The sequence below is a fragment of the Rhipicephalus sanguineus genome, chromosome 5, assembly GCF_013339695.2.
Source record: "Rhipicephalus sanguineus isolate Rsan-2018 chromosome 5, BIME_Rsan_1.4, whole genome shotgun sequence".
NCBI classification, from domain to species: domain Eukaryota; kingdom Metazoa; phylum Arthropoda; class Arachnida; order Ixodida; family Ixodidae; genus Rhipicephalus; species Rhipicephalus sanguineus.
This window is the reverse complement of record NC_051180.1, coordinates 30,644,566-30,670,294: the sequence shown is the minus strand read 5'-3', so window position 1 is coordinate 30,670,294 and position 25,729 is coordinate 30,644,566. Positions and strand designations below refer to the sequence as shown.

Here is a 25,729-nt window from a genome sequence, read left to right as displayed (position 1 = left end):
CAAATATTGAGCAGTCGTAGTGAAAATAATGTGGACAGCGATCGCAAGCACGCTTCCGGGAGTCACGTTGATTGAGAGGATCCCCGATAAAAGCAAATTTAGCCCCTCGGTTTCCTTTGACACTGCCTTGACATCGAGCCGCCCGCCTAGCACAGAAATTTACAAACGAAATTTGAAGCCACTGTTTCGCTGTTGTCGCATGGCCGTCCCGTCCCTGAGGACTCCTCTCCACGGCACGCGCCTGCCTTCTTGCGCGTTCTTTCTCGTCACTACTTTACTTCTTCGATGGCCTCGAAGCTGTGGACGGCCTTCTTGCTTTCCCTCCGTCCGCCGGTGTGCGGGCGAGACGTATACTCCCGCCGCCTTCTTTTCTCCTCAGCCCCTTTGTTCTGAGCGTCAGTAATCGCGCATATAACAGACTTCTCGAGTCCTCACGCGAGGTGCTCGTTCACTACGCCTATGCATTGTGGTCCACGTGACCTAACGCGCATGCGAAGACGAAGAGCGCAATTAGGTCCCTCCTTCTCCTCCCTCCTTGCAGAACACTCGAATGACTCGACGGGGGTTTTCGCCATTTTCTAGTTTATACGACAAGCGGCTTTCGTCGGTGCTCCGTTTAAAAGCAGCGACGCCCGAGTGCTCCGGCGTTTTTAGCTAAAACGTGGTATTGTAAGAGCGCAGGGTCACCTCCTCTTGGGCTGAGTCTAGACTCGAGTCGCTTTGTCTTCATGTAGGCTGATACTTGAAAGTCATCCAGATAGTCTGGTAGACTAGTGCGACGTGTAGTTGGATGCGTTATGCGCATTCATTTCGCAACTTCGTTCAGATCTAAATCATCGTTGTAAGCTTCCGCGCCCTGATAGAGTGGTTTTAGCACCCACATATCAAGACGAACACTGATGGAAGGTTTTGCTGGAGGCCGTTCTTGTTTATGAAGGCTGTAAATCATGCAACCGAAGTGTCGTTGGGCGACTTGCACGTGGGCGTGGAATGGACGTTCCTGTGATTCCAGCTGTGTTACCCTGCGGCCGAGACATGCAAGTGGTGCATTGTCGATCGAGTGAAAACGTTCTGATCGTCGTCTGTGCAAGTTGTGCACCGGACAGTTAGCTGAAAGTGGGCCCATCTACGACAATAGGAAACGGCGAAGAAAAGAAGAAGAAAGCCGAGTCACTGCACAACACCGAAGCCTGGCGTTCACCTCCCACTGAAATCCTCTGTACCCTCTGCTATCGCCTGTGCGGAGTAGTCACAAGTAGGACTGACTCTGCTGAAGCTCCTTTCTCTTCCATTATCCCCTCCTCGCTCTCTAAAATCCAACTGTCGTCTTCGTACCGGCAAGCACTTCACTCAAGCTCTGGCCAGCATGGTTCGCGTGGCTGTGATCGGTGCCGGGGCAAGTGGCCTCACTGCTCTCAAAGCGTGCCTCGAAGAAGGCCTCGACGCCGTGTGCTACGAGAAGACAGAGGACCTTGGAGGCCTGTGGACGTACCGCGAACACAACGTGGATGGCGTCGCCTCGGTCATGTTCTCCACTACCACTAACTCTAGCAAGGAGCTGTCGGCGTTCAGCGACTTTCCGCCACCGTCGCAGTACCCGAACTACATGCATCACCGTCTCGTCTGTCAGTACCTGAATGACTACGCCGACACCTACGGCCTGCGCAGTTACGTACGCTGCTTGCACTCCGTAACTAAGGTGAGCGGTGTGACAGCGAGCATCGGGGGATAGGGTAATCGTTACAGTGGGGGAGAAGGCTGTCATGGACGTGAAATTAGCAGGGATGCTCATTAACAAGATAAACTTATATGGGATCCTGGGAAGGCTCTCGGGTGAATTAAAATAATAATAAATATTAGGATTTTAAATCTCAAAACCACGATATGATTACGTGGGACGTCGCAGCTGACGGCTCCGGAAATTTGGACCATCTGGGGTTCTTTAAAGTGCACCTAAACCTAAGTACACGGGCACCTAGCATTTCTCCTCTATTTAAATGCCGCCACTGCGGTCGGGATTCGATCCCGCGACCTTCGGGTCAGCACGGGTGAATAAATGTTCTTCCTGGTTAATACAGTGAGGATGCAAGTTTTGACTTTGCGGACCTTTGGCTTTTGAGTACTTCAACGTCTCCTTACAATGAATCGCTTATGCATTTCGTCCTTTCCGCTCTTTCGTGGTTTCCTAATGTTTTCTGAACTTACCAAACAGTCCCTAATTTAGCTTTTTACAGCGAAGTTTTCTGCCTGCACTTAAAAGGGATTGCCTTAAATACATTTTTGTCAGCACATCACTCGTAGTACCTATGTTCCTGGAACTCGTTTCCCGGACTAAGCTTATACCATTGCACCATTGCACAATTTACGACTCAGCAGCACAGTCACAACGGGAAGAAGTGTACTAACAGATATCAAGAATGACGTTTACACCAAATAAGCAAACCATTTTCTATTCGCTAGATTGAGTTAGAAAAAAAAGGAACAAAAAAAGCGAGCCCACACGCGCCTAATTGGAAGCCTTCCGGACACACCCTAGATCGCGCTTTTTCTTAGCCATGCGTGCATTCGCGATTGCGTGAAAATATAGCCAAGAAGGTCAGTGTAAGAGCTACAGCAGTGGTACGTAAATTGTCACTGGTTTTAAAGCATTACACTTAAACTTAAACTGGTTCTGACCTTAATCGTCCCCCGTGTACTTTAAATGGTTCGGTAAAAGGACTGCTTCAAGGCGTTGTTTGTCCGCGCCATTCCCTTCCTGCAAGGAAGAAGTTGTGAGTGTAATAGGTAGGTCATGCATGGTACCACATAAAGCGATGGACAACTGCTCTACAAAGTGGCATTCTGATAAAGTGAACCCACATACATGTTTTAATTGCTGAACATAACCCACATTGTCTACACGTGGCTTTTTCGGTGCCTTAGAGAACTTCTTTGATCGTTATTTCCGCATAGTCTCTCAGCGCGTTTCATCTTCGCGATTCATTCATGCTCAGAGCGCACGTGTACGCATAAGGCCTGTAGTGGGCGAATAATTAGACGCACAATTTCATTCAATGGCATGAGTCTAATGATGAATTTCCGTTTGACGTTCAGGATAATTAGTGCGTTCATAATTGACCCCGACGACCTTGCTATCTCATGTTGTTTTGATGAGGTTGCAGAAGCCCAAATACCCGGTCCTACAGTAATCCTGTCAGTAATGGAGTTGAAATGTGGGGGTGGCACGTCTATTTTGCCTACAGTACAGGCGCCAGCTTGTATGCTTTAGGTCGGTTTAAAAAATTAATCGAGTGAAAATAAAGTGTGGTATATTTGTTACCTATTTCGTATGAGAATTTATGAGTGTTTGTGCTGCGCAGAACAAACATACGACTCACCATTACTTAGCTGCGTTGTGCATGCAGTCCGGGGGTACTACGGATAGAATGTCGTTCATGAACAGAGCAGTTTGACTCATCGCAAGTCAGTGTTACTTAGTGCTTGTGGAATAGCCATGCCTTCATACCTTGGTTCGTGTCCAATTCTGATTTACTTTTGTTTTGTCATGTGTCATTTTGAAATGTGCAAACAAGACAGATGCTGAGGGAGGATGGAAGCTTGAGGTGATAAGAAGTCTTTGAATACCGAATGTCGCTGGAGCCAGCGACATTCCATTGTTTCATTCATTATCAGATTAACATAGTGTGAATTCTTGACGATTCATGTCGTTCACAGTCAAACGCTTCTCTTAGTTTTATCGAATATTGAGGCAGGAACTTAATCAACCTGTAGCCATAGTAACTATTCCTTTGTTCTATTAATATCGTTGGACGAAATCTATTCTGGATGTAGCTTTAAAGTTTTAAAGCTTTTTACTCACCCCATTCGCACCATAGTGGGACATTACAGAATAAGTAGCTGTTCTTCTCTACTACTGTCATACTTGGCCCTTACTTTAATGTACGAAATCGAGAGTTATTTCAGCGTTTGATATTTCTGTCCTTTTATGTGACTTTTTTTAGCGAACCATCCATTACAGAGACGAGTCAAAAGATAACGGGTCCTCAGTCGTGGTGACATGGGAAATTTTGAGCATTTGCGTGGTATCGCGGTTCTGCGTGATTCGTTTCCGCCCTTGTAGGCAGTCCTTGCCTATAGAATGTCATCTGATTCCAGGCGCAACGACTCAGTAGCGAAACACACAAACACACACACGCACACACGCACACACAAACACACACACGCACGCACACACACACACACACACACACACACACACACACACACACACACACACACACACACACACACGCATGCACGCACGCACGCACACACACACACACGCACACACACACACAATCACTCACTCACTCACTCACTCACTCACTCACTCACTCACTCACTCACTCACTCACTCACTCACTCACTCACTCACTCACTCACTCACTCACTCACTCACTCACTCACTCACTCACTCACTCACTCACAGACACACACACACGCAAAAAGACCAAGGCAATAAAGAAACAACATAGACCTTACCATCGTAGAACTCGTGTGATACATTACGGACAGGGGACATTCCCTTGTTTTCCTTTAGCCTGAACGAATCGTGCTGAACTTATCTGCCAAAAATATTCCCAGTTACATACATACATACATACATACATACATACATACATACATACATACATACATACATACATACATACATACATACATACATACATACATACATACATACATACATACATACATACATACATACATACATACATACATAGATACATACAATGTCTAACAGCCTTCCCTTTTTCTCGTCGTCTTTGTCATTTCGTGTTCCATTATGCTGCCAGCCTATGCCTGCACTGCAACAGGTTATTTTGTGAGACCTATACCAGCATTCGCTGCGCCAAGCTGCACCTTATATTCTCACTCTTCCTCCGCCAGCAGCGGCAAGTTTTCGTTTCCCTGGCAACGAGCGGCGGCGGCGGTCTCCTTGAGCGGACGGTGCGACTTCCGCTCATACAGCGCTATACTTTTCCTGCATGCACGAAAGACAATGACCTCCTTGCGACGGGCGCTACGAGTATCGCCACTGCGTCGCCCGTTTTCCCGCTTTCGCGGCGCAGCTTTCTTTTGTTACATTTACGCTCCGTGCGTAAAAATGCTTCTCTCCGCTCCGCCTGCTCATTCTACGCCGTGCGCAATTTCAAGCTCTCTCTGTCACTCCGGTTATAAAGGTGAAGCAGGGCGTACTTAGAGAACAGATAAAGAGGCATGAGAAGTGTAAGCAAGCGTTACTTTTATGGCGTCTTGAGAGAAAGAGAGAGGGCCGAAAAAATCCTTAAAAACCAACCGTTCAATCCGATCGCAGTAGAACGTCTACTGAGTGCAACAATTGCTCGGTAGAAATGCTACAGAATTCATATAAGAACCTTGTAAGGGATTAAACCCAAGGCAGGAATGCCAACTAGACGCGTGCCAGGTATGCTACCCTGCACAGGTAAAAAGACGACAGGGTCTGGATGTATTTCAAGTTTCAAGGTTATTAATACAAGTCCATGATACAAAAATTGGTTACGTATCTTATAGAGATGAGGGTCCCAAAGTCAAAATGACTGCAGGGGTTCCCGTACGTTAGTTAAATGATGCAATTCCGAATAATCAGCACCCACTACCTGATAATTCTGGAGTATCAAGGTTCTTCTGCAGTTTTCCTGTAGAGACATGTCCCTGTTATTGCATACACTAATGAGCCGCAGCGGTAACAAGTCCTTCAATGACAAATTGTCCGTCATGCACAACGCAATCAGCATAGAGTGTTGCAATGCTTTTGCGGCCGCTTCCAAAAGAATTATTTTTCTCTCATCTGTACGGCGAACGTCGATTGTATTCGACGTGTTTTGGCCACACGTGCCAACATGCGTGATTGATTTATTTTTTTTACTCATGCGTCATCGCAGAAACAATGAATGAAGCTCAAGGACGGGAGAGTGCGTAGCATCAGAGCTTTATCTATACAGCGAAGCTATAGGATTATAAAGATGCACACTTTTCGCTGGTAATCGCATTCCCTGACCGGCGCAACGTTTACCGCATGCAAGATAAATTGTTTTAGCCTTGGAAACGAAGGGAGGTTATTACTCTTATGGCTACGATGAGTGGGCGAAGGATTTAATAAGTTTACGTAAGCCACTTTGATGAAGAGCATTTTGCATGGATGCCCAAGACGCTGCTCGAAAATTCAGTTTCACTCCCGTTCTGTTTTTCAAATTTTTTGCTAGCGGTGGCTGTCTAACAATTTACAGTGCACGCCATTTTCCCTCTCGTTAGAGATGGAAGTCAATTATCAGCGATTAGGTTATATAATTCATTTCGGATCAATACGTGTAAAAGACTGGTTGGTCAGCACAGGTCGTTTCTTTATTTGCATTAAATGCGTGTGTAAGAAGGGTTGGCAGCTGCTAAACTGAAGCTCGCAGGTTCGACCCTGGCCGCCGCGGTCGCATTTCGATGCGGGCGAAATTCTAGAGGCCCGTGTACTGCGCGATAACACTACAGGTTAAAGAACACCAGATTGTTGAAACTTGCTCAGTGCACGTTTAAGAACACCAGAGAGAGAGAGAGAGAGAGAGCAATGCTTTAATGAAGTACTGGAGATATTAGCCTGGCTATTCGCCTGACATGCTGCTCCAGGCGGTGGGTGATGATTATGATACATACACTGATAAACACATAACAGCACGTACAACCACACACTCACATAGACTGCGCTGTTTAGAAAGTTTCGTTGAGGCTTGTGGCCCGCAAGAACGTCAACAGCGCTTTCGTAGTGCCTAACGCACAGGCGGTGCTTTGCCATGGGACAAAGCACCGCCTGTGCACGGCGTGCCTCAGAATCATATCGTGGCTCTGGCATGCCAAACGTCCCAAATTATTATTATTATTATTATTATTATTATTATTATTATTATTATTATTATTATTATTATTATTATTATTATTATTATTATTATTATTATTATTATTATTATTATTTATAGAGGTTGGCACCATGAGTAAGACCCGCTTTTCCTTCTCCTTCAGGCTGACGGTGCTTTGCAGATATAGTCCGGCTTCAAACAAGCAAACAAATCCGACACAGTACGCGGAAAATATTGCATGTAAAATGGAAAGAGCAAAAAAGAAAGTGGCCCACCAAGGCTTTCCGGTGTTTCCATAGGTGGACCTATCCTTCTCATAGACGTGTAATTGTATGTGCTTTAGAAGGACTCGCTGTTGAACAAGTTGGTCTTGCAATATTGCTATGCGAAATAAGCCCAATGTACATGTCAGACACAAACACAAAACAGACATAGACGAATGGTGCTGTCAGCAGTTTGCGAATTCTTTGTGGGCCTCGTATAAGCCAGACGTCCGCCAGCCTTATATTTCCTAATAGGATTTAATGAACGCCGCTTTTTGACTTGCGCGACGCTGATGTACGGTAAAGCGCGTAAGCTTCCTGTCGGCCTCTCTGCCATCCTTGAAACCACTTCTGCCCGTCTCTAATCGTAGCAACTGCGTAATGACGCGACGCTTTAATGGGGCGATGTGCTTGCGCTACAAGTATTACGTAACATATTTAATATCGGAGTAAGTGGATGGGAGCACACGTCTTTATTTACTGCTTGTCTCTGCCCGTCACTTTATGTTAAGTTACTACAGATAATTTTGTGTGGTTTGTTGGTCGTAGTCACCCGGTGTCGCTGGTGCGATGGCCATTTTGTAAGACATTGACGTGGGCGTTGAAACTGTACAACCAATTAAACGAGAGCTGCAGTGCTGGGCTTGTTGAAATGGCGTACGCATGGTGAGGAGGACCCGCCACAGTGGTCTAGTGGTTATGGTGCTCGACTAGACCTAAATCCTTACCAGGTCCGTGCCAGATCTTACCTTTGCTCGACGAACCAAAACGTACAGTACGAAAAAGCACAGTGTAAGGCACAGCACGGCCGAACATCTGCAACGCTCTACTGAGAACATTTTGATCATTGTTTTAGATAGGGAGATAACATATATTTATATGTTATAAAGATAAAGTATATCACAAACGTCATAATAGCGAATAGCCTCTTTCGTTTTTTTTTTACTTCGTTCTTGGCTTCTGCCCTGTATGAACAAAAGTACCATCAGAAGACGTGATGGTATTCCATCACGCCCTCTGATGGTACTTTGGAGGTAAGCCACCAGATGAAGTGAACGGTATAAACAAGGTTCATTAGAAACAACACAATTAAGTGTAGTTTATCGCATCGTAACTTCAACGGAGCTCGTGCTTAGAGTTGCGACATATTCTGGGCCCATGGGCAAAGCAGCACCTGTGCGCTACGCGCCACGAAAGCGCTCTTGACTTTCTTGCGGGCCACGAGCCTGAAGGAAACTTTGTAAACAGTGTAGTCTACGTATGTGTGGCTGTATGTGTTATGCGTTTAACAGTGTATATATCATAATCGTCACCCAGCACCTGCAGTAGCATGTCAGGCGAATAGCCAGGCAAACATCTCCAGCTTTTCATTAAAATGTTTCTATCTCGCTCTCGGAACTGAAAGTTCGACTAGCTGTTGGCGATACATTTTGAAACCGCAAATATAGGTAGCGCGAACTCATATGTTCTGTCTTTCCCAAAAATAAACAGTGGCGAGTTTAGCGCTTGTTCGTCAACTTCATTAAATATGTCCGTGTCTCATGTGCGCGATGCGATTTGGACGCGGAGTGAAGTGTAGAAACAGATGTTGGCTGCAAAGGTTATTTTCTCAAGAACACCATAATTAAGACGCTTTCCTCCCGGTGCAGGTAAATCCTACTTCCGATCACGATGAGACGGGACGGTGGGAGCTGCTGGTGCATGACATCGAGGAAGACACGACCCTTGTGGAAACCTTCGACGCCGTCATGGTTTGCACTGGTTATGACCACACTCCCGTCAACACAGAGTTTCCCGGCCTCAGTGACAGGTTCCGAGGTCGCGTGATGCACGTAAGAGAATACAAGCGGCCCATCGGATTCGTCGGTGCGAAGGTCTTGGTCGTTGGACTTGGAAACTCCGGCTGTGATGTGGCTGTTGAGTTAAGCGCCATCGCCGACTCTGTAAGTGGTTCAAGTTTATCATTGTGCATTTGATCGTGTCAGACCGTGTTATCGCATAATGTTGGCTCAAGTTCTAGTCGATCAACGACACGCATTGCTCGGGTTATGTGCACATGTGCGTTTACTATTGCTAAATTTTCGTCTTGCTGCGCAATCAGTGTGACACCTCATTGTATTGTCATCACCGAGTATGTATACGGGTGGGCACGGATGCCATTACTGTGTGTTGACTGTAGTTTATTCCATTGCGACTCTGACAGGTGTACGTGAGCACGAGGCGTGGCTGCTGGACCATCCCTCGCGTCGCATCGCGAGGTGAGCCCTTCGACACAGTCAACGTGCGGCGCTCCTGGAACTGGCTCTTCCACCGGCTTCCGTACTCGATTGTGTGCAGTGTGTGCGAACGCGAAGCCAACCAGCGCTTCGATCACGCCCGCTACAACCTAGCCGCCCAACACCGCATCCACGGCCAGCACGCCACCATTAGCGACGCGCTTCCTTCCAAGATCCTCAACGGAACGATTGTAGTCAAGGGTGACGTGCGGTGTTTCACCGAAGACGGCGTCGTCTTCGAGGATGACCACAAGGTCGCCACAGTTGTCGACGTGGTCATCCTTGCCACCGGGTACACGGCGCACTTCCCTTTCATCGACGACTCCGTGCTTCCCGTCCGCGACAATCGCGTGCGCCTCTACAAGTACGTCTTTCCCTCGTTTATGGAGAAAGGAACGATGGCTTTCATAGGAGCCGTGCAACCAGAAGGCAGCCTGTTCCCTATTTCAGAAATGCAAAGCAGGTGGGCGGCGGGAGTGTTCGCGGGACGCTACGAGCTTCCGGCCGTCCAGGTCATGGAAGAAGACGTGGACCAGCGGGAACTTCGCGTGCGCGAGCGTTACATTCCCGGTAGCCGGCACGCCCGGCAAGTGGACTGGATAGAGTACATGGACGAGATGGCCGAACTTGTAGGTTGCAAGCCACGGCTGGGTCGACTGCTTCTTACCGACCCAGTTTTGGCGTGGGCCTGCGTGTTCGGACCATGCCTGCCCTACCAATACCGGCTACACGGTCCCGGACCGTGGCCCCGCGCGAGGCAGCAAATACTGGACTTTTGGGAGAACTACAGGCTGGGTCTCGAGACGAGAAAGTTGCCGTGGTTGAAGCCGAAGCCGTGGGGCGCATTGGAGACAAAGGCGACGGTGGTTGACCTAAAGGTTGCCGTCATGGCATTGTCTTTCCTGGCAGCCGGACTCAGAGTGAAGGCACTACGTTTGCTCTTGCTTAGATGCCTGGCACTTTTTATGCAACTTGCTTGGACACTAAGCGAAGCTGTGCAGACACGAAAGGTCCATATACTGAAGCCCGATGTGAAAAGTTATTTCAATGTTTTGTCACGTATGACGATGTGATGGAGAGACTTGTAGATTGCGAGATTTGGCATATGCATTGATTGAGGAGCTGTGTAAAAGAAGAGAAGGAAGAAGTCAAGCCAGGACGGTCGATGACTGCATCAGCGGGAGGAAGAGAAGCTTCGATCACATGGCATCACCATTAGTTAATGAATTTTTTCGTTAGTACACGGACACCAAAGAACTCAAATGGGCCGGTGCCATGGCCGTCGTCCAATGCTTAAGAGCGCTTTTACTAATGTCCAATTAATTGTTCTTGTAGCGATTAAAACTCATTCATCTCGATTGTTTCGCTTTCCCCGAGTAAGGCATCTGACAACCCAACATATGCAAGTGTTGTATTGGTGATTTTTTTTTGCCGGAAGTTATTCCTGCATACGCATCGTTGACTTGTTGGCTTCAACGCAGGTGAGCGGATCAGGGGTGCTTTCACAATGACCATCGGAAGGTACTTCTGAGTACCTTGGACGTTTTATGTAAAATTGTGCCGCCGTATTGTCTTGAACGTTAAGTGCTCAATATTGCGTTAGAAAAGAAGATGCCAGTAAAAAGAAAGTTAATTCTACTGCACTGGAAAACACCCAACGCGGATTGAAAGCAGCGTCCATCTCAACTTTAGAACTCATGCTTTTCCTTCGTTCAAGCACATATATTTCAAACGGATGACACGTTTTCAATATAACTGTTCGCATAATGTTTCGTCCATAGTCACCGCACTTGTACTTTGCTACTCTCGTATAGAAGTCTGTTCCTGACTTCCACGCACACATCTTAAGCAAATAAAACCTTTACCAAAGCGTACTTAAGAAGTGTGTTTTTAACGGGGATTGAAAAAAAATTCATTAGTTTCGAATCGTGCACTCCATTGACACTGATAGGCGCACTTGAGCTGCAAAGCCAACAAGGATCACGAATTTCAACCATCGCTGCGTTTAACGATCATCAAAAGTGCGCGCATAAAAGTAAGTGCATATAGCAGACGCGTATTAAAGAAATTAAAAATATACCCGTTAGCAGGGCGCAGCAGTGACTGTTGATTCTTCTTTCAAGAGGAGCGCTAGACATCAGCCGAATCTAAAGAATGAAATCTTAGCTGAAAAGCGCTACGTGAAAGCAATCCGTGGCGTAGCCAGACATCTTTTCCGAGGGAGGGGAGGTGGGTTGATCCCCTTTATACTTTAATGTGTTTGTGTATGTGTTTGTATTTGTGTTCGTATATATACCAATACCAAATGTAACCACCCCTCCGCCATTCACCACCACCATCTGGCTACGCCAGTGAAAGCAATGACGTTTGAAATATTTACACCAGAAAGCTGTTTCGGGGTCTGCCTTGAACCTAAGCGTAACTAAGAAACATAATAAACAAGTAGAACGGGCTGGTTGGTACAGATCCATCTCCATAGGAAGCGCAAAGCTATACACACAGGGACAGCAGGTGACAGGTTACCCACCTAGACTCGTTACGGCTGTCGCTGAATCGCTCTATCGGGACTTAAAGAAACAAAATCGACCTCGTGATGGTATTTCCCCGCAGCAGCAGAAGAGTGCTGTTATTCCTTATATCCACGGCGTAGCACGTAATCTTAAGAAGATTGGAAATTAGGCTGGCATAAGGGTGGTTATGTCTGCACCAGAGAAACTGTCTAAACTGTGTAGTGAAACTTTCCCTGTTCCGAAAGAAAAAAAAAAGCGTAGCAAAATCAGCCTTCGCAATGACTACGTTCTGTGTGCGCAGACGGTTGTGTATAAAATGCCCTTGTTGTGTGACCGCGCATACGTTAATTGGACAAACTGAAAGGTGTATCAATGAGCGGGTAAAAGAACACGATAATAAGGTACAGAAATGCGCGGATGGCCTCCACTGCAATGGACCTGGCTATCCACTGCAATGATTGTGGTTGCGTGTCGTACTTTGATAACACTTGCATTTTGTATCGCGACAGGGATATGTTAACGAGATTGATAGTTGAATCTGTTGAAATGAAACGGGATGATTTTGATTGTGTGAGCGCACCGTCTATCACGCTTACACAGAAAGGACTTCGTTTCTTGGATGGTGTGTTAGGCAATAACGGATGGGCGACGAGTGGCATGACACGTGGTCTTCTTTGTTTGTTTTGTCTTCATTATTTTACCTTTATATATGTTCGCTTTTCCAAATAAAAGCTTAGTTGCAGTTAGGCGCTTCTGTAGTGTCTTTCTTTCTTGCTGTCCCTGTGTGTAGTTTTGCGCTTCCTATGAAGACGTAACTAAGAGCCACGAGAAACCCTTAGGCGCTCCTTTTCTTTTTCTTTTCTTTCTTTTCTTTTCACAACGGCAGTTGCAGAAGCTGCATTATTGTAAATAACGCTCGGGGATACTTTTACACTTCGTTTACGTTAGGTGCGGCATAATTCCTCAGTTGATTGAGCGACATCCTCTCTATACACTCTGCAGAGAAAAGAGACGAAGATGTAACGCTTCTTTCATCACATACGTTACCTCTAGTTTACCACATAAATTTCATAAGCCAAAAGTGATATACCCTCCCTCAAGCAACGCTTTACACGCGGCACAGCATTAAGAGAAAATGCCTGCCGCGAATGAAACTATAAAACGTCATTCGTACGACATCACACTTTTATTGTATTAAGCAGCTATAATGACATGTTCGTACAGAGGACACGACTCGAATTATTCATGATCTTTAAAGTGAGCTCTGTTCTTATATGTCTTTCAATTACTGGCCGGGAAATGCGCTCGAAATCGTAAAAGAAGAGTACTTAGGAATTCTTGAATGCACACGAGACATTCTCTCTTAATCTAGCAAACTCACGGTGAGAATAAACTATGTTTGCAAAGCCCCTTCTTGGACAAGTTGATGCGGTTTTACTAAAGGTTGCTTTAGGGCGCTAGTAGGCACACATATAAGTAAGAACATACACTCAAACACGGAGCACCAACACAGAATAAGCTATGTTTAAGTCCCTACTCCACACTGTAGCCTGCTAACGCTTGCTTCGTGTTCTCGCTACAAGAAACAATTGTCGCTTGTGAAGCGATAGGGCTAAGTTTCATGGGAAAAATGCTGGATCTTCATTATGACGATGTACATTGATACCAACGAAATGCTAGCATTTTAATGATCATCACCCACATAATTACCACATAGCAGATGCTCACTAAGATCACGATAAGTGAAACAGAGGCAAAATGCAGTCTTCACAGAAGATACGAGCCTTCTCAGCTATATATATGAAGGCAGTGCTAATATGTATTACGGAGTATCAGGGGCTTGTGAATAAGGAGAACAATATGAGCAGTGAAACGATTTCTAAACTACTTCGACAGCTGATGAGACCACGACGTGTTGCACCGGCCACAGTTATCCCTGTTAAATCACACGACGTTCACGCATGATCCACACATCCACCAGTTTCTCTTGGCGCTCTTGTTTTCAGCAGTTGAATCACGTTGAGTCACGTGGAACTCGAGCAACATCCCATCGGCCTTCCTTGAAGAGTTCGCCAGACGCGGAAATCGGCGATGAAATCTGCTCCATATTCGTCTCAATACCACGAACAGGTCGAGTACAAGAGAACAGCGAAACGCACTTTGGATTCCGCGAGCTTCCGAAGACGTCACCCAAAAGTTATTTCGATCGCTAATAGTTTATGTAGCGTATCAGGGCGTTGAGATTTGTCTTTAGCGACAGATATTTCCTGTTAATTTTTGCTGCTGTCGGGAACGCAGACGGCTTCGACTGCGTGTGCCAGACGAGAACCTAGAAGAAAAAAAAGCGAGGTCGTTACTTGAATACTAAAACTACACTGAAGGACGGAATGTGAAGTAAGAAAAAAAATTGGAGGCGACCCTAATCCTTCACTTAGATGTATAGTAGTGCCATTCGCACGTCGGCGTTCGGGTGCCCTGGTGTCCTGGTGAATTCATTGGGTTAACTTCGCGTTTCGGCGCACTGCCGAAGCGGATCTCAGAGGCCACGTAAAAAGAAGCGCGTGGTTGAGATCGGCTCCGCCAGGTGCCGCACCGATCCCAGCTGCTCGCAAGAAAATCATCTGCTCTTTCAATGAACTCGTTCAATCCAGTTTCAATAATTATCCTTACAGTTAATTGATCATTATCTAAAGTAAACTTACGCTCCGATATCTTATGTCTCCAATGTAACTCCTAAGTTGAACCAAGGCCATCGATTTCACACTAGTTTGATTTTTAGAAGGCATTTTCTGAATATTCGGGAAACGGAAAGTAAATGCTCTACCGGAAGTGCTTGGAAGAGAAACAAGGTCGTCATTCAGTGCTCGTGCTACTAAAAAGAGAGCGGCAATCTGCACGTGTTGTCTTTTAGTGTGCTTCGAATTATGAAACCACAGAATCTTTGAACATCGCTGCGGTTATTTCGAGCCGCATGCAAAGGAAAACCACATTTTAAAACATAAACTGGCAAGGTTATCAGATACATTGCGAGGTAATATGATGCGACAGTTGCATAAAGCCGTTAATCAGCAGTACAATGCAAAGCGCTACCCCGCGAGATACTTGCAGCGTGAAAGCGAATACCTAAAATGCTTCCTTGAGTCGCTGTTGTACGCATGCTTAGACGCGAACTATGATGATAGTGGAAAGTTTGCCTGTGCGAAAGTTAAAGGGGTCCTGAACCAATATCTGAAGAAGATGTTTTTTTTTTTTTGCTTTCAATATTTCATCCTAGGAGACGAGGTAAGTATACAAAAAACAAACAAAAAAAAGGACAAGAAAACAAGTGTTCTCAGTGGCAGCGCTTTTCCAGGAGCTACCTGTGTTTTCCAGGCAATGCTCAGCACTGCGTGGATTTTACTTTCCAGCAATTCCTTCTACTTTGCCCCTTCATTTATAACTTTTTTTTTTTTTAGCTTCCCACCTACGAGATCTTACTCTGTGAAATCTGCTCCCCGCTTGTAAGTAAATCTAATTTCCATTCCCTGCCTACGTCTATCTCAATTTTTGTCTTGCAATCTTGTCCTCGTTCTTATTTATCAGGTGAGTTGAGAAATTGAGTTTTACTTTTACAACTTTCGGTGCAAATCCCACGGCTTTCGTGCTTCCTGCAGTGGCCGTTTCGTCTTAGCTTATGTCTTTACTTGACACATCACGCGTCGATCTCGGCATCACTGCGTCAGTAAGTTGACATTATATACATACGACTTATCTTCATCGCCTGAATTTTCTAATATGTATCAAATTGATAGCTGTGACACTGTGATTTACACTTGGAAGGTGTATGGATCAAGGGCTCGTTTCTTTTTTAGACACAACCTAAGCAAGCCAGCAGACATTGAGGTCAAGGTAGGCATAGGGGACATTATTTTGCAGTTTTTAACTGTGGCGTAGTTGTGACAGAAATGCAAAGGAATAAAAATGGGCGGAAAAACAACTTGCTGCTGGCAGGGAACGAACCTGAAGAATTCGGACAGGGGCGTAGGCAGAAATTGTTTTCGGGGGAGGCACCTCCTTGATTTGAAGTGGGGGCCAGGCAGGCAGATGTGGTCAAGTGTCATTTTGGGCTCTGTATGCCATAGCATAAAAAAATGTCGGGGGGGGGGGGGGACGGGCCTGGTGTGCCCCCCCCCCCCCCCGGCTACACCACTGCCTTCGGATAACGCGTCCGATGCTCCGTCAATTCAGCTACGGCGGCCTTCGTCCCCCGTCCATTTTATTGGGCATTTCTGTGCGTCTAATCCTGGGAGTGTTAGCCAGCGCCGCTCGTGGCCATGGCGGTGAGGGTGGAAAACATTTTTTTTTGCCAGATGGCGTCACGTAGCACGCGATCTTTATACGAGCTGGCAGCTGACCACTAAACCCTCGCATGCTACCTAAAGGGATGCCAATTAAGGTTTATCGAGCAGCTTCCAAGGAGCCTCAATATGTGCCGCTAACAAAGGAAGGAACCTTCAATCCCTTCTCCTTCCATCGTTCATTAACAAGAACGCTGCAACGCAGAAAGGTTCCTAAACAGGAACGCCAGAGCGCCAATTTCAAAGCCTTTCGCGAGAACACCTCATACCTTTGTGGCGTTCTCGCACAGCGGCTCGAGGTCCGAAAGCGATACGTTCAGGCTTTCGAGGAATTCGGTTTCCTGGCGACCTTCCATGTGGGGCATCGAGATGTTTGTGTTGTTGATCAGCAGACGCAGGTTGACGGCGAAGCCGGCCATGTCGACGGCAAAGCGTCGCTTGTGGAGGTATGGGTCGTGGAAACCCACCACGCTGCCGTCCACCACCACGGGACTGCTGAAGCCGGTGATCTTCATGGATCCCACCGGGAACACGCTCACAGCCTGTGTCCATCGGATCTGGATCAACGAGAGAAACGCGCTATTTGAAAAAAGCATTATGCACTGGCTGTTGTTCTATACGATACGATGTGTTGTGTTCTGCATACTATATACCGGGTGTTTCAAGAGATGTGTCCGAAATTCTCAAAAATTAGGGAAATGCGATATACGTTTGATGCCTTCACAATTGCTTTTTAAATGCGAAGCATTTCTTAGCGAACTTCTGCGACTTTGAGCGTATCTATCTATCTATCTATCTATCTATCTATCTATCTATCTATCTATCTATCTATCTATCTATCTATCTATCTATCTATCTATCTATCTATCTATCTATCTATCTATCTATCTATCTATCTATCTATCTATCTATCTATCTATCTATCTATCTATCTGTCTAGCCGCCTACGACTTTGTGCTCTCCTGCTCGTTTCGTTAATCGAATGTACACCAAAATTAGTATGGCATAGCATGACTGTATGACGAACATGAATTACGAGTCATAACATAAAAATCATGACATGCATGTCATGAACGACATGATATACATGCCACAGTCTTGGTGCTCTTACGGCCGTTTCGTTAACTTGATATATACCAAAACTGATACGGCGTGACAAGAGTGTATGACGAACATAACTGACAGGTCCTAACGTGCAAGTCATGACATGCATGTCATGTGCAGCGTGATATACATGCCACGCTCATGGTGCGCTCGCGGCCGTTTCGCTAGCTTGATATATACCAACATTGGTACTGCGCGACGTTACTGTGTAACGAACATAAATAGCACGAGTTGACATCAAAATCATGACACGCATGTCATGTACAGCATGACTTATGTGCCACGCTCGTGGTGCGCTGGCGGCCGTTTTCCTGGCTTGATCTACCCTGAAATTGGTATTGCGTGACGTTACTGTGTAACGAACATAAATAACACGAGTTAACATGAAAATCATGACACGCATGTCATGTACAGCATGACTTACGTGCCACGCTCATGGTGCGCTGGCGGCCGTTTCGCTAGCTTGATCTACCCCGGAATTGGTATTGCGCGACGTGACTGTGTGACGAACATAAATAACACGACTTAACATGAAAATCATGACAAGCATGTCATGTACAGCATGACTTACGTGCCACGCTCATGGTGCGCTGGTGGCCGTTTCGCTAGCTTGATCTACCCCGAAATTGGTATTGCGCGACGTGACTGTGTGACGAACATAAATAACATGAGTGGCACGCATTTTCCTCAATGATAGACGAGACGATGTATGCAGCTCTTTGCTGGCTGCTTCGCATTACATCGATTCTCACAATGCGTGGGATCTGGCGGCTTTTTTCTGTAACCACAGACATCTTAAGCTTGTTAAAGACATCTTTTGGAACGGTAAATACGAAAATTAAATTAATTAACTTTTTAATTAGCGGAGTTAGGAAGTTATGTCAAAGGGAAGAATGAAGTACTTTATGTGAAGAACCCATTGCAGCTTGCGATTTTGAAAAACCGGCCTCTAGTATTCATTGTGGCGTAATAAAATTCAACCAATTTCAACGGTGAAACCGAAGCCCCGATGAACGCAACGAACAGGCTACCAGAATGACGTCACTGTTCAAAACAACGATTACAGAAGTGTAGTTCTTCCGCGTTAGTTAACGCATGTGCGTCATGCGTCCTATAATTGCAAGCGCAGCCCGCACACCCACAAAACGAAGTTGGTTGATGGTTGTTATAACCACACTCACTCATTCTGGACGTCTCAGAAGAATATGGCAGTTGCGCTGCTCCGGGATATAGTTTCTTACGGTAGAATAGCGCAAATACCACGACGAGAGAAGATGGGAGACGAACAAGCGCAATTCGTTGCGCTTGTTCGTCTCCCATCTTGTCTCGTCGTGGTATTCGCGCTATTCTACCGTAAGAATGAACCAACTCGCCCAACAAGTCACTTTACTGATATAGTTTCGGCTTCGCCGCTGAATTTGGCTGAATTTCATTACTTCGCAATTATTACAAGAGGCTGCTTTTTCGCAGTCTCAAAGCTGCAATGGATTCTTCGCAAGGAGGACTTCAATGATCCAAGTAGGCATAATCCACTGACTCCACCAATTAAAAGATTAATTACTTTAACTTTCTCAATTGCTGCCCCGAATGATTTCTTCAGCCATCTTAATATGACTGCGGCTGCAGAAAAAGAGATTGTCAAGGCATCGAACGAATATCGCATTTCTCCGATTTTCGTGGAGTTTGGACACATTTCTCGAAACACCCGGTATATGTCGCACTGTATAATGAAAAAATCCACGCATATCCACGAAATTAATAATGAAGAGTTTGGCGAAGCTCGAATTATTCGGCAACCGTGAATCTCTCGTGACATTGCCCACTCTTCATCATGTAAATGAGTGACAACACGTGTGTAGAGTATATACATTTTATTGGTCATACTTCGCATGCCGTGTTGAGTTCTGGATTCCATTTTCCTTTAATTATCACCGCTTTATGATCCGTGAAATGTAGAGCCAATGGTTCTTCGATCGGATCTAACCTGAAGTTGGCAAAGGCAAGGTCTATGCACGTCCCCCTGATGGTTGTTGGCTGTTTACAGTCACACGAAATGCATCGCAGAACGTATCGAGACGTCATATACTGCACAAGCCAGTCGTTGTCGGTGATGTAAACGTTAAAGTCACCGACTAGCACGAAGGGGTTGTTCTTGTACTTTGTTTCATAATCGCTCATTGCTGGATCGATGTGCTTTTCTACGTTGCCTCGGGAGAGGTTCGGAACCAGCTATACTGTCATGACGACGGTTCCGTTGAATAGTTTTATTGCAGCGTTTTCTCCATTGTAAGAGGGCGTGCACCGCAGCGCCCTCTCGTGTATTTTTTGTTCAAGTGTATTTTTTTTCACAGATGTCTTGCTTTTTTTTATTCTGTTTCGAGTTTTCTTCGGTTTTCGGTGCACCCTCTCGTGTATTTTTTTCACAGATGCGTTCTTTTTTTCGATTTTTTGATGCGCCCTCTCATGTATTAATTTTTTTCACATATATTTTTTTTTCCAGTTTAGGTTTCGGTTTCTTGTACCGTGACGGACGTGGACGGCGGACAAGGCTAGGTCTTAAGGAGCTTCGCCCCTAAAACTGCGTGCTCATGTTTTATCTTGTGGCGTCAAGATGATACACCGTTTTTAACGGGGGTGTCAGTATGCACAAACGAATATACGTGCACGTAAGTGTACGGATTACGCAGACACAGATCCCATTAGAGATGTGCAACATTCACAAGTTACAACACTTTCATACTTGGATTAGGTACGAACATTTAAACAAAGAGAAGTAATTGCGTTCGCCCGTAACAGACAAGAATTGCGGATGAATGATGTTAATACCGATATAATATTCAGAAATCCATTTATTATGCGACAGTTACGTAGACAGTGTTCATTCGCGGGATGATGATGACAGAAGAAACCTAATGCGTAGACATATCGATCGATTCGCCTGGAGTTCTCAGATGTGTTTGAATGAGTCAAGCTCAGTTTCTCGAGCTGTAAGATTACTGGTTGGAAAGGCTCACCTCGTCGAATAACCGATAGTCGTAGGTGTTATCATCGTCGGCAAAGTACAGGACTCCAGGTAACGTGGCGTTCGCCTGCAACCAGGCAAGAGCCGTACGGCGTGCCGACACCCCCCGACCCTTGGCCCGTGTTCTCAGCTCCTGTGGGCAGGGTCCCAGAAGGTGGACATGCGGGATGCTGCAGTCGCGAAGCAGACGGGAGACCTGCGCTAACCACGTCCAATCGAACTCAGGAGGCGAAGAAGGCTAGGACACCGTTAGCCAGCATAATCGACGACGGTCTCGTACATACAATACAATACAACAAATACAATACAATACAATACAATACAATACAATACAATACAATACAATACAATACAATACAATACAATACAATACAATGTAGATTTATTTCCAGAAATACAAACGCTCTGGGGAATACCACTGGCTAAAAGCTGTTGGAAAAAGTCACAGTTTCACCGCAAGGTCGAAGCAATGAATGCGATAGCAAGAAATTAATGCTATACGAAATGAGGCTCGCCAATGGATACTCTCAGTTTGAACAGCGCTCCTGTTGCAAAGGCGGCCGAAGCAGCGAAGGAAGCTAGCGTGCTTCAAGTGTAGAGCTGTGACACTTGATAGTTCGCGCTCATTTTCTGTTTGTTCGTTTAGCGGCGTCCCTTGAGCTCGAGTGACTTTCGTACGCTCCGTAACATGAGCGCGGACATCACGGTGAAAGCTTGAAACATTCCTCTTCCCCTCACCACGAGAAAACCGCGCGAGCAGACAGCGGAAGGGCAAGGTTCTCCCTGCGGAAATATAAGAAGAAGCGAGCGAGCTCGCCGACAACTTTTAAATGCGCCCGTCGCGCTCCTAGCGCCATCTCGCTGGTAATGAAGAAACGCTTATTATCGCCTTCCGTCTCTGAGTCCGTCCAGCGGTAAAGGGTGTGTATATAACGCTCGCCGTTAGCTACGTGGAGGATCTGCGTTTCGTGGCGTAGTGGTTAGCGCCACTTCCGCGCTTCGGAAGCATTTTTCTGATTTATTTTTCTTTGGGGCTTTTATATATGTATACATACTTAGACATATATGGTGCATGACGGCGGCGACGGCGACGGCAAAATCCAGCCGAGACTGTCCATATAATTGGCAATAAAACAGCTTGACTGGGCCGATGGTGCGTTGCAAGGCGTACATGGTGGTTGAAATGTAAAATAGTAAGATTGTAAGGCACTCAAAATGAATTAATTATTCACATAAATGCACGAAACAAGCCAGAGATAATATAAAGGCTATGAGAAAACATATTTGATAAATCAGAAGAAAGAAATATATATGCAAGCGTTACAAGAAAGCAGCACAATTGGCTCTGATAAATGAAACTTAAAACGATAAAAAAAATACAGTCAACCATCACATGTTTACAAAATGCATTCGGAGTTCCCTCGATGAGGAACTCTTTATGCCTGCTCATTTATTTAAAATATATCGAGAAACGATTCGAACAGCCCGCGTTTGGTATATTATTATCATCATTGTTATTACGTATTTGTAGTGTCATTGTAAGCATACACAAACATCGCCAAAAGAGAAACATCAGAGGAAGGGACACCAAATACATCGCTTCACAGGTCGAGTACCATCGTTACGGATAATGGTCTAGTCCCGTGGGTGACAAGCATTGAAGTAAATAGCTAGGTGAAGCGCGACCCCTGGAAGGAAGGAAAGTCCCAAAGCGCTGTTCGAAAAAAAAAAATTAACTGATCGAACTAGGCTGTACCTTCGCTCACTGCCTTAAAGTATGTGACAAAACTGTCAGCTTGCTGCAGTTGCTGCGATCAGTCGACTGCGATACTTCTCCATCAACGGCACTTTAAAGAGTAGTTTTTGCTTTGCCCTTATTTAGTCTTACACCTCGACTGATGACTCAGCTGGAAAAACTTTAGAGCGAGTGTACTGAGCCAGTTTACTTGCAGTGAATTGTCTTTGATGCGTATATTAAGCCTCTTTCGGTGGTGGCAGCTCAACGCACATTTCTGCAAATGGTCGTAGAGCTGCACTGCCTAGTAGCATATCGCGAGCCACGACATGTAGAACTACCTTTAATGAATAATGGTTAGCGTTTACAACTGCGCGTCAGAAGATGTCTTCGAATAGGAAATCCTCTGTATAACAAGCTCTAATGTATTGCAATTGATATTGTTAGTGCGTTGCATGCAGCCTTTGCTTTGTTTTACAGGGTCATTTCCGTATGCAAAGTTCGGCAGGCTGTAATCTATCTATCTATCTATCTATCTATCTATCTATCTATCTATCTATCTATCTATCTATCTATCTATCTATCTATCTATCTATCTATCTATCTATCTATCTATCTATCTATCTATCTATCTATCTATCTATCTATCTATCTATCTATCTATCTATCTATCTATCTATCTATAAAGCAAGGGAAGTCTCGCAGTAACTATGAATGTAGTTAACGCGGTAACTATGAATGTGGATGCGTAACGAACGTACTGCCTCTGTGGGTCGGGTGGAGTCTTCGACGAGAACCCAGAATACTCCCGTGGCGAGCATGAGAGCCTGCGCAACGCGTACCAGGTCAGGCATCTGGGTCGGCCTCCGGTATGTGGGCGTGACCACGTACACTGTCGGTACAGCAGGGGCCTCGGTTTCGGTGAACGTCTCTGGAGACGGGACCGGCATCCACTGGAGGCATCCCGCCGACGCATCGCCTCTAGTCACTCGTCGGCCACCGAATGGCCGAATTTGAAAGCCTGCAAAATTTCATCGCCTATTTTTTTTCTTTTTTTGCCGTCGCAGTGAGCAAGGTTGTGCGGCTGTGCTGATTTAACTGGAAAGTCGCAACAGCATAACGCTAAGAGCACACAGGCGTTCGAGTTTGTGCGTTTTCGCCACATCATTTCCTAAAACGAAGAGTGAACTAGAAGCAAAAGATATAAAAATGAAGCGAAAAGCAAAAAAAAGTAATAAAACGTTGCAAAAGGAACAAAAAATAAGCGCAAAAGATGGACGAACAAGACTTTGTGAAAAGCATTAGCCCTTTTGATGATTAAACGAATCTTAGCTCCGTCTTTGTATCCCAACGAAAAGTCATAATATCATATCGTGGTTTTGGTACATAAGACCACGGAAATTATCATCATTAGTAGCATTATTGTTAGGATTACCAGTACCGCCATTACTAGGGGCAAATATGCAATGCAGAGAAGCGTACTTGAGGGAAAATGGCTGTTGATGCCGAAAACAAACTTGTGCAAGTCCCCCATAGCACTGAGTGACGTTAGCTGTAATTCTTCAGTGAAGAGTCGTGTGAGCGCATGTAAAGGCTTTGTTTATCACACTCGATCTCTCATTTATGGTTTCTTATTTTTACGGTTATACGTCCCGCATTTCTACTTAAGCGCAGTATAAAGATTCTCGTTCTGGTTAACCTCCCTGACTTTCTCTTTTCTGACGTGTAATACTTTTGATGATGAATAGTATACTCAGGCCCGTGGCCAGGGGGGGGGGGAGCTAGCCCCCCCCCCCCGAAATTTTGGTAAAGTAAGTGTTTTAACAAAAATAAATAATGGTTTTTCTCAAATATTCAAGCATTTCAGCAAGTGCCCCCCCCCCCCCTCTCGAGAAAAGTTTCTGGCTACGGGCCTGCCTGAGTATACTGTTGACAAAACATCGTAGCCGAACTGAGGAGTCCATGAACATGAAAACATAAGCTAACTACAAAGAAACGAGGACAACAAATTTACGCTAACTATAAACTATTACGCGGATCTAGTCCGGTTTACCTTCAGAATCAGACGCAGGATGTATACCGCGATCTTAGTTAAGCTAAAAAAAGCCCTTGTCTTCAGTCCCTCGGTAACCAAGCCTCCGCGCAGACTCGCAGCGTTGTGAGTTCGTTTGCCGTTTTGTTTACGTGAAATGCGGGCAGCACAAAACTAGCGAGTATTTACGTATGATCCCTAGCAAGCGCCCCCCTCCCTTTTTCGGGAGATTTGAAATGTGCACCCCCTTCTCTCCTACCTCCATTTCTTCATTCAATGTTTTTATTCATGACCAGTGAGTATATGCGTGTTCCAGTGAATATATGCGTACTCAATAAAGCCTTTCATTAGAAGCACGGGTGCGCATTCTTTACTCTTAGCGGCTCTTCCGCTGCCATCTTGAATTTTGATCCACGACCGAGCAAGGGCCCCCCTCCAAATCTTGTGGGACTATCCTTGACTGTAGAGGGGGGGGGGGGGGGCTTGCTCAGGATTTTATGGCCCTCAAAGAGGGTAAGACATGCTTATACAAGAGGCTGGGAGTAAGTTGACGTAACCGCCACAAGGCAATAAGCTCAGGTTACAAGCCTTCGCCATTACCGACTCTAAATACTCCGTGTGCAAGTATAGTAATAGCATTGCCACAATAGCACGTCTTATGCGTGTAACTTTAAATGCGAATGCATTTCTTAGTCGGGCTATGTCAGGCGTCGGTGTCCGCACGCCTCTCCGCTCTCACTCCCTCTCCCATAGCAACAGCTGCGGGCGCGCGCGCTTATCCTCGCCCCTAGCAACCGGAGCAGGTGGTGCGGGCGGAGTAGCGGAGAGTGAGTGGAGAGGAGGAGCGCGCTCTGGCGTGTGAGGGCGCTCGCATCGCGGGAGCTCGGCGGAGCTCCCGCGTGTGTGGAGAGAGTGTAGGAGAGGGTAGGTGCAGTGCTTCGCCGCTCCTTCTCTCGCCGTTCGCTCTCTCTCCTCCCTGCGCCACCGCCTCAATGCAGTGCGTTTGAAACGCGTTTGTGCTGCCTTGGCACAGCCTGAAGACAGCGCGTTCTAAACGCGTTTGTGCTGCATTGAAGGCGGTGGCAACATCCCTGAGGTGATTACGAACGCACGTAGGAAGCGTTCGTTGAAAGAGGCGCCCAAAAGGGAGACACTTGAGCGCGTCGATGTGACCAGCTTTACGCCTCGGCGCAAGAAATGCATTCGCATTTCCTCATGATTCCCTTTGGGGAGGTAGGGGCATTTTTTTGCAACCCTTCTAACCCCATATATAGAGCGCAGATTTTTTTGAAAGTTGATTATAGCCGTGCGTCGCTACATTATGATGAGAGTTATTTTCTTGTTTTGGAATTAGTTCTCGTTACTGTTTCCGGCGAGTGAAAAACATGTGGGGTGTATACACTGACGCAGTTCATTGGTTCTATGCGAGACGTGACACGCGCATACGCTTCAAAGCACTCCGTATCAATTTATGTGAGTCGTGCATGACGTAGACCTCAATATCAGATCCCCAGGTCGAAGCTATTTTTGAAAGCGCGCTTTCAT

At 45.8% G+C, this 25,729-nt stretch overlaps 2 protein-coding genes across 3 annotated transcripts in view; one reads left to right on the top strand and one right to left on the bottom strand.

Moving 5' to 3' along the window:
• The first annotated feature begins 509 nt into the window (after positions 1-509).
• On the top strand, positions 510-10,822 carry LOC119393422 (flavin-containing monooxygenase 5). Its single transcript, XM_037660428.2, has 3 exons — positions 510-1,699; positions 8,818-9,111; positions 9,372-10,822. The coding sequence occupies exons 1-3, from the start codon at positions 1,367-1,369 to the stop codon at positions 10,515-10,517; spliced, it is 1,773 nt and encodes a 590-aa protein (XP_037516356.1). The 5' UTR covers positions 510-1,366; the 3' UTR covers positions 10,518-10,822.
• A 2,309-nt stretch (positions 10,823-13,131) lies between these two features.
• LOC119393420 (galactosylgalactosylxylosylprotein 3-beta-glucuronosyltransferase S-like) overlaps positions 13,132-25,729 on the bottom strand; it is a 106,165-nt gene continuing 93,567 nt past the window's right edge. For both annotated transcript variants that reach the window (XM_037660426.2, XM_037660423.2), the window contains 4 exons: positions 22,914-23,173; positions 20,410-20,613; positions 16,561-16,848; positions 13,132-14,283 (listed from right to left, as the gene is read on the bottom strand). In XM_037660426.2, coding sequence (XP_037516354.1) covers positions 14,164-14,283; positions 16,561-16,848; positions 20,410-20,613; positions 22,914-23,173 — 872 coding nt within the window. In that variant the 3' untranslated portion in view covers positions 13,132-14,163. The remainder of the gene's footprint in view (positions 14,284-16,560; positions 16,849-20,409; positions 20,614-22,913; positions 23,174-25,729) is intronic.

Coding starts and splice junctions, on each gene's coding strand:
- LOC119393422 (XM_037660428.2), top strand. CDS start 1,367: ATGGTTCGCGTGGCTGTGATCGGTGCCGGGGCAAGTGGCCTCACTGCT. Junction 1,700..8,817: donor GCTTGCACTCCGTAACTAAG/GTGAGCGGTGTG, acceptor CTCCCGGTGCAG/GTAAATCCTACTTCCGATCA. Junction 9,112..9,371: donor TAAGCGCCATCGCCGACTCT/GTAAGTGGTTCA, acceptor CGACTCTGACAG/GTGTACGTGAGCACGAGGCG.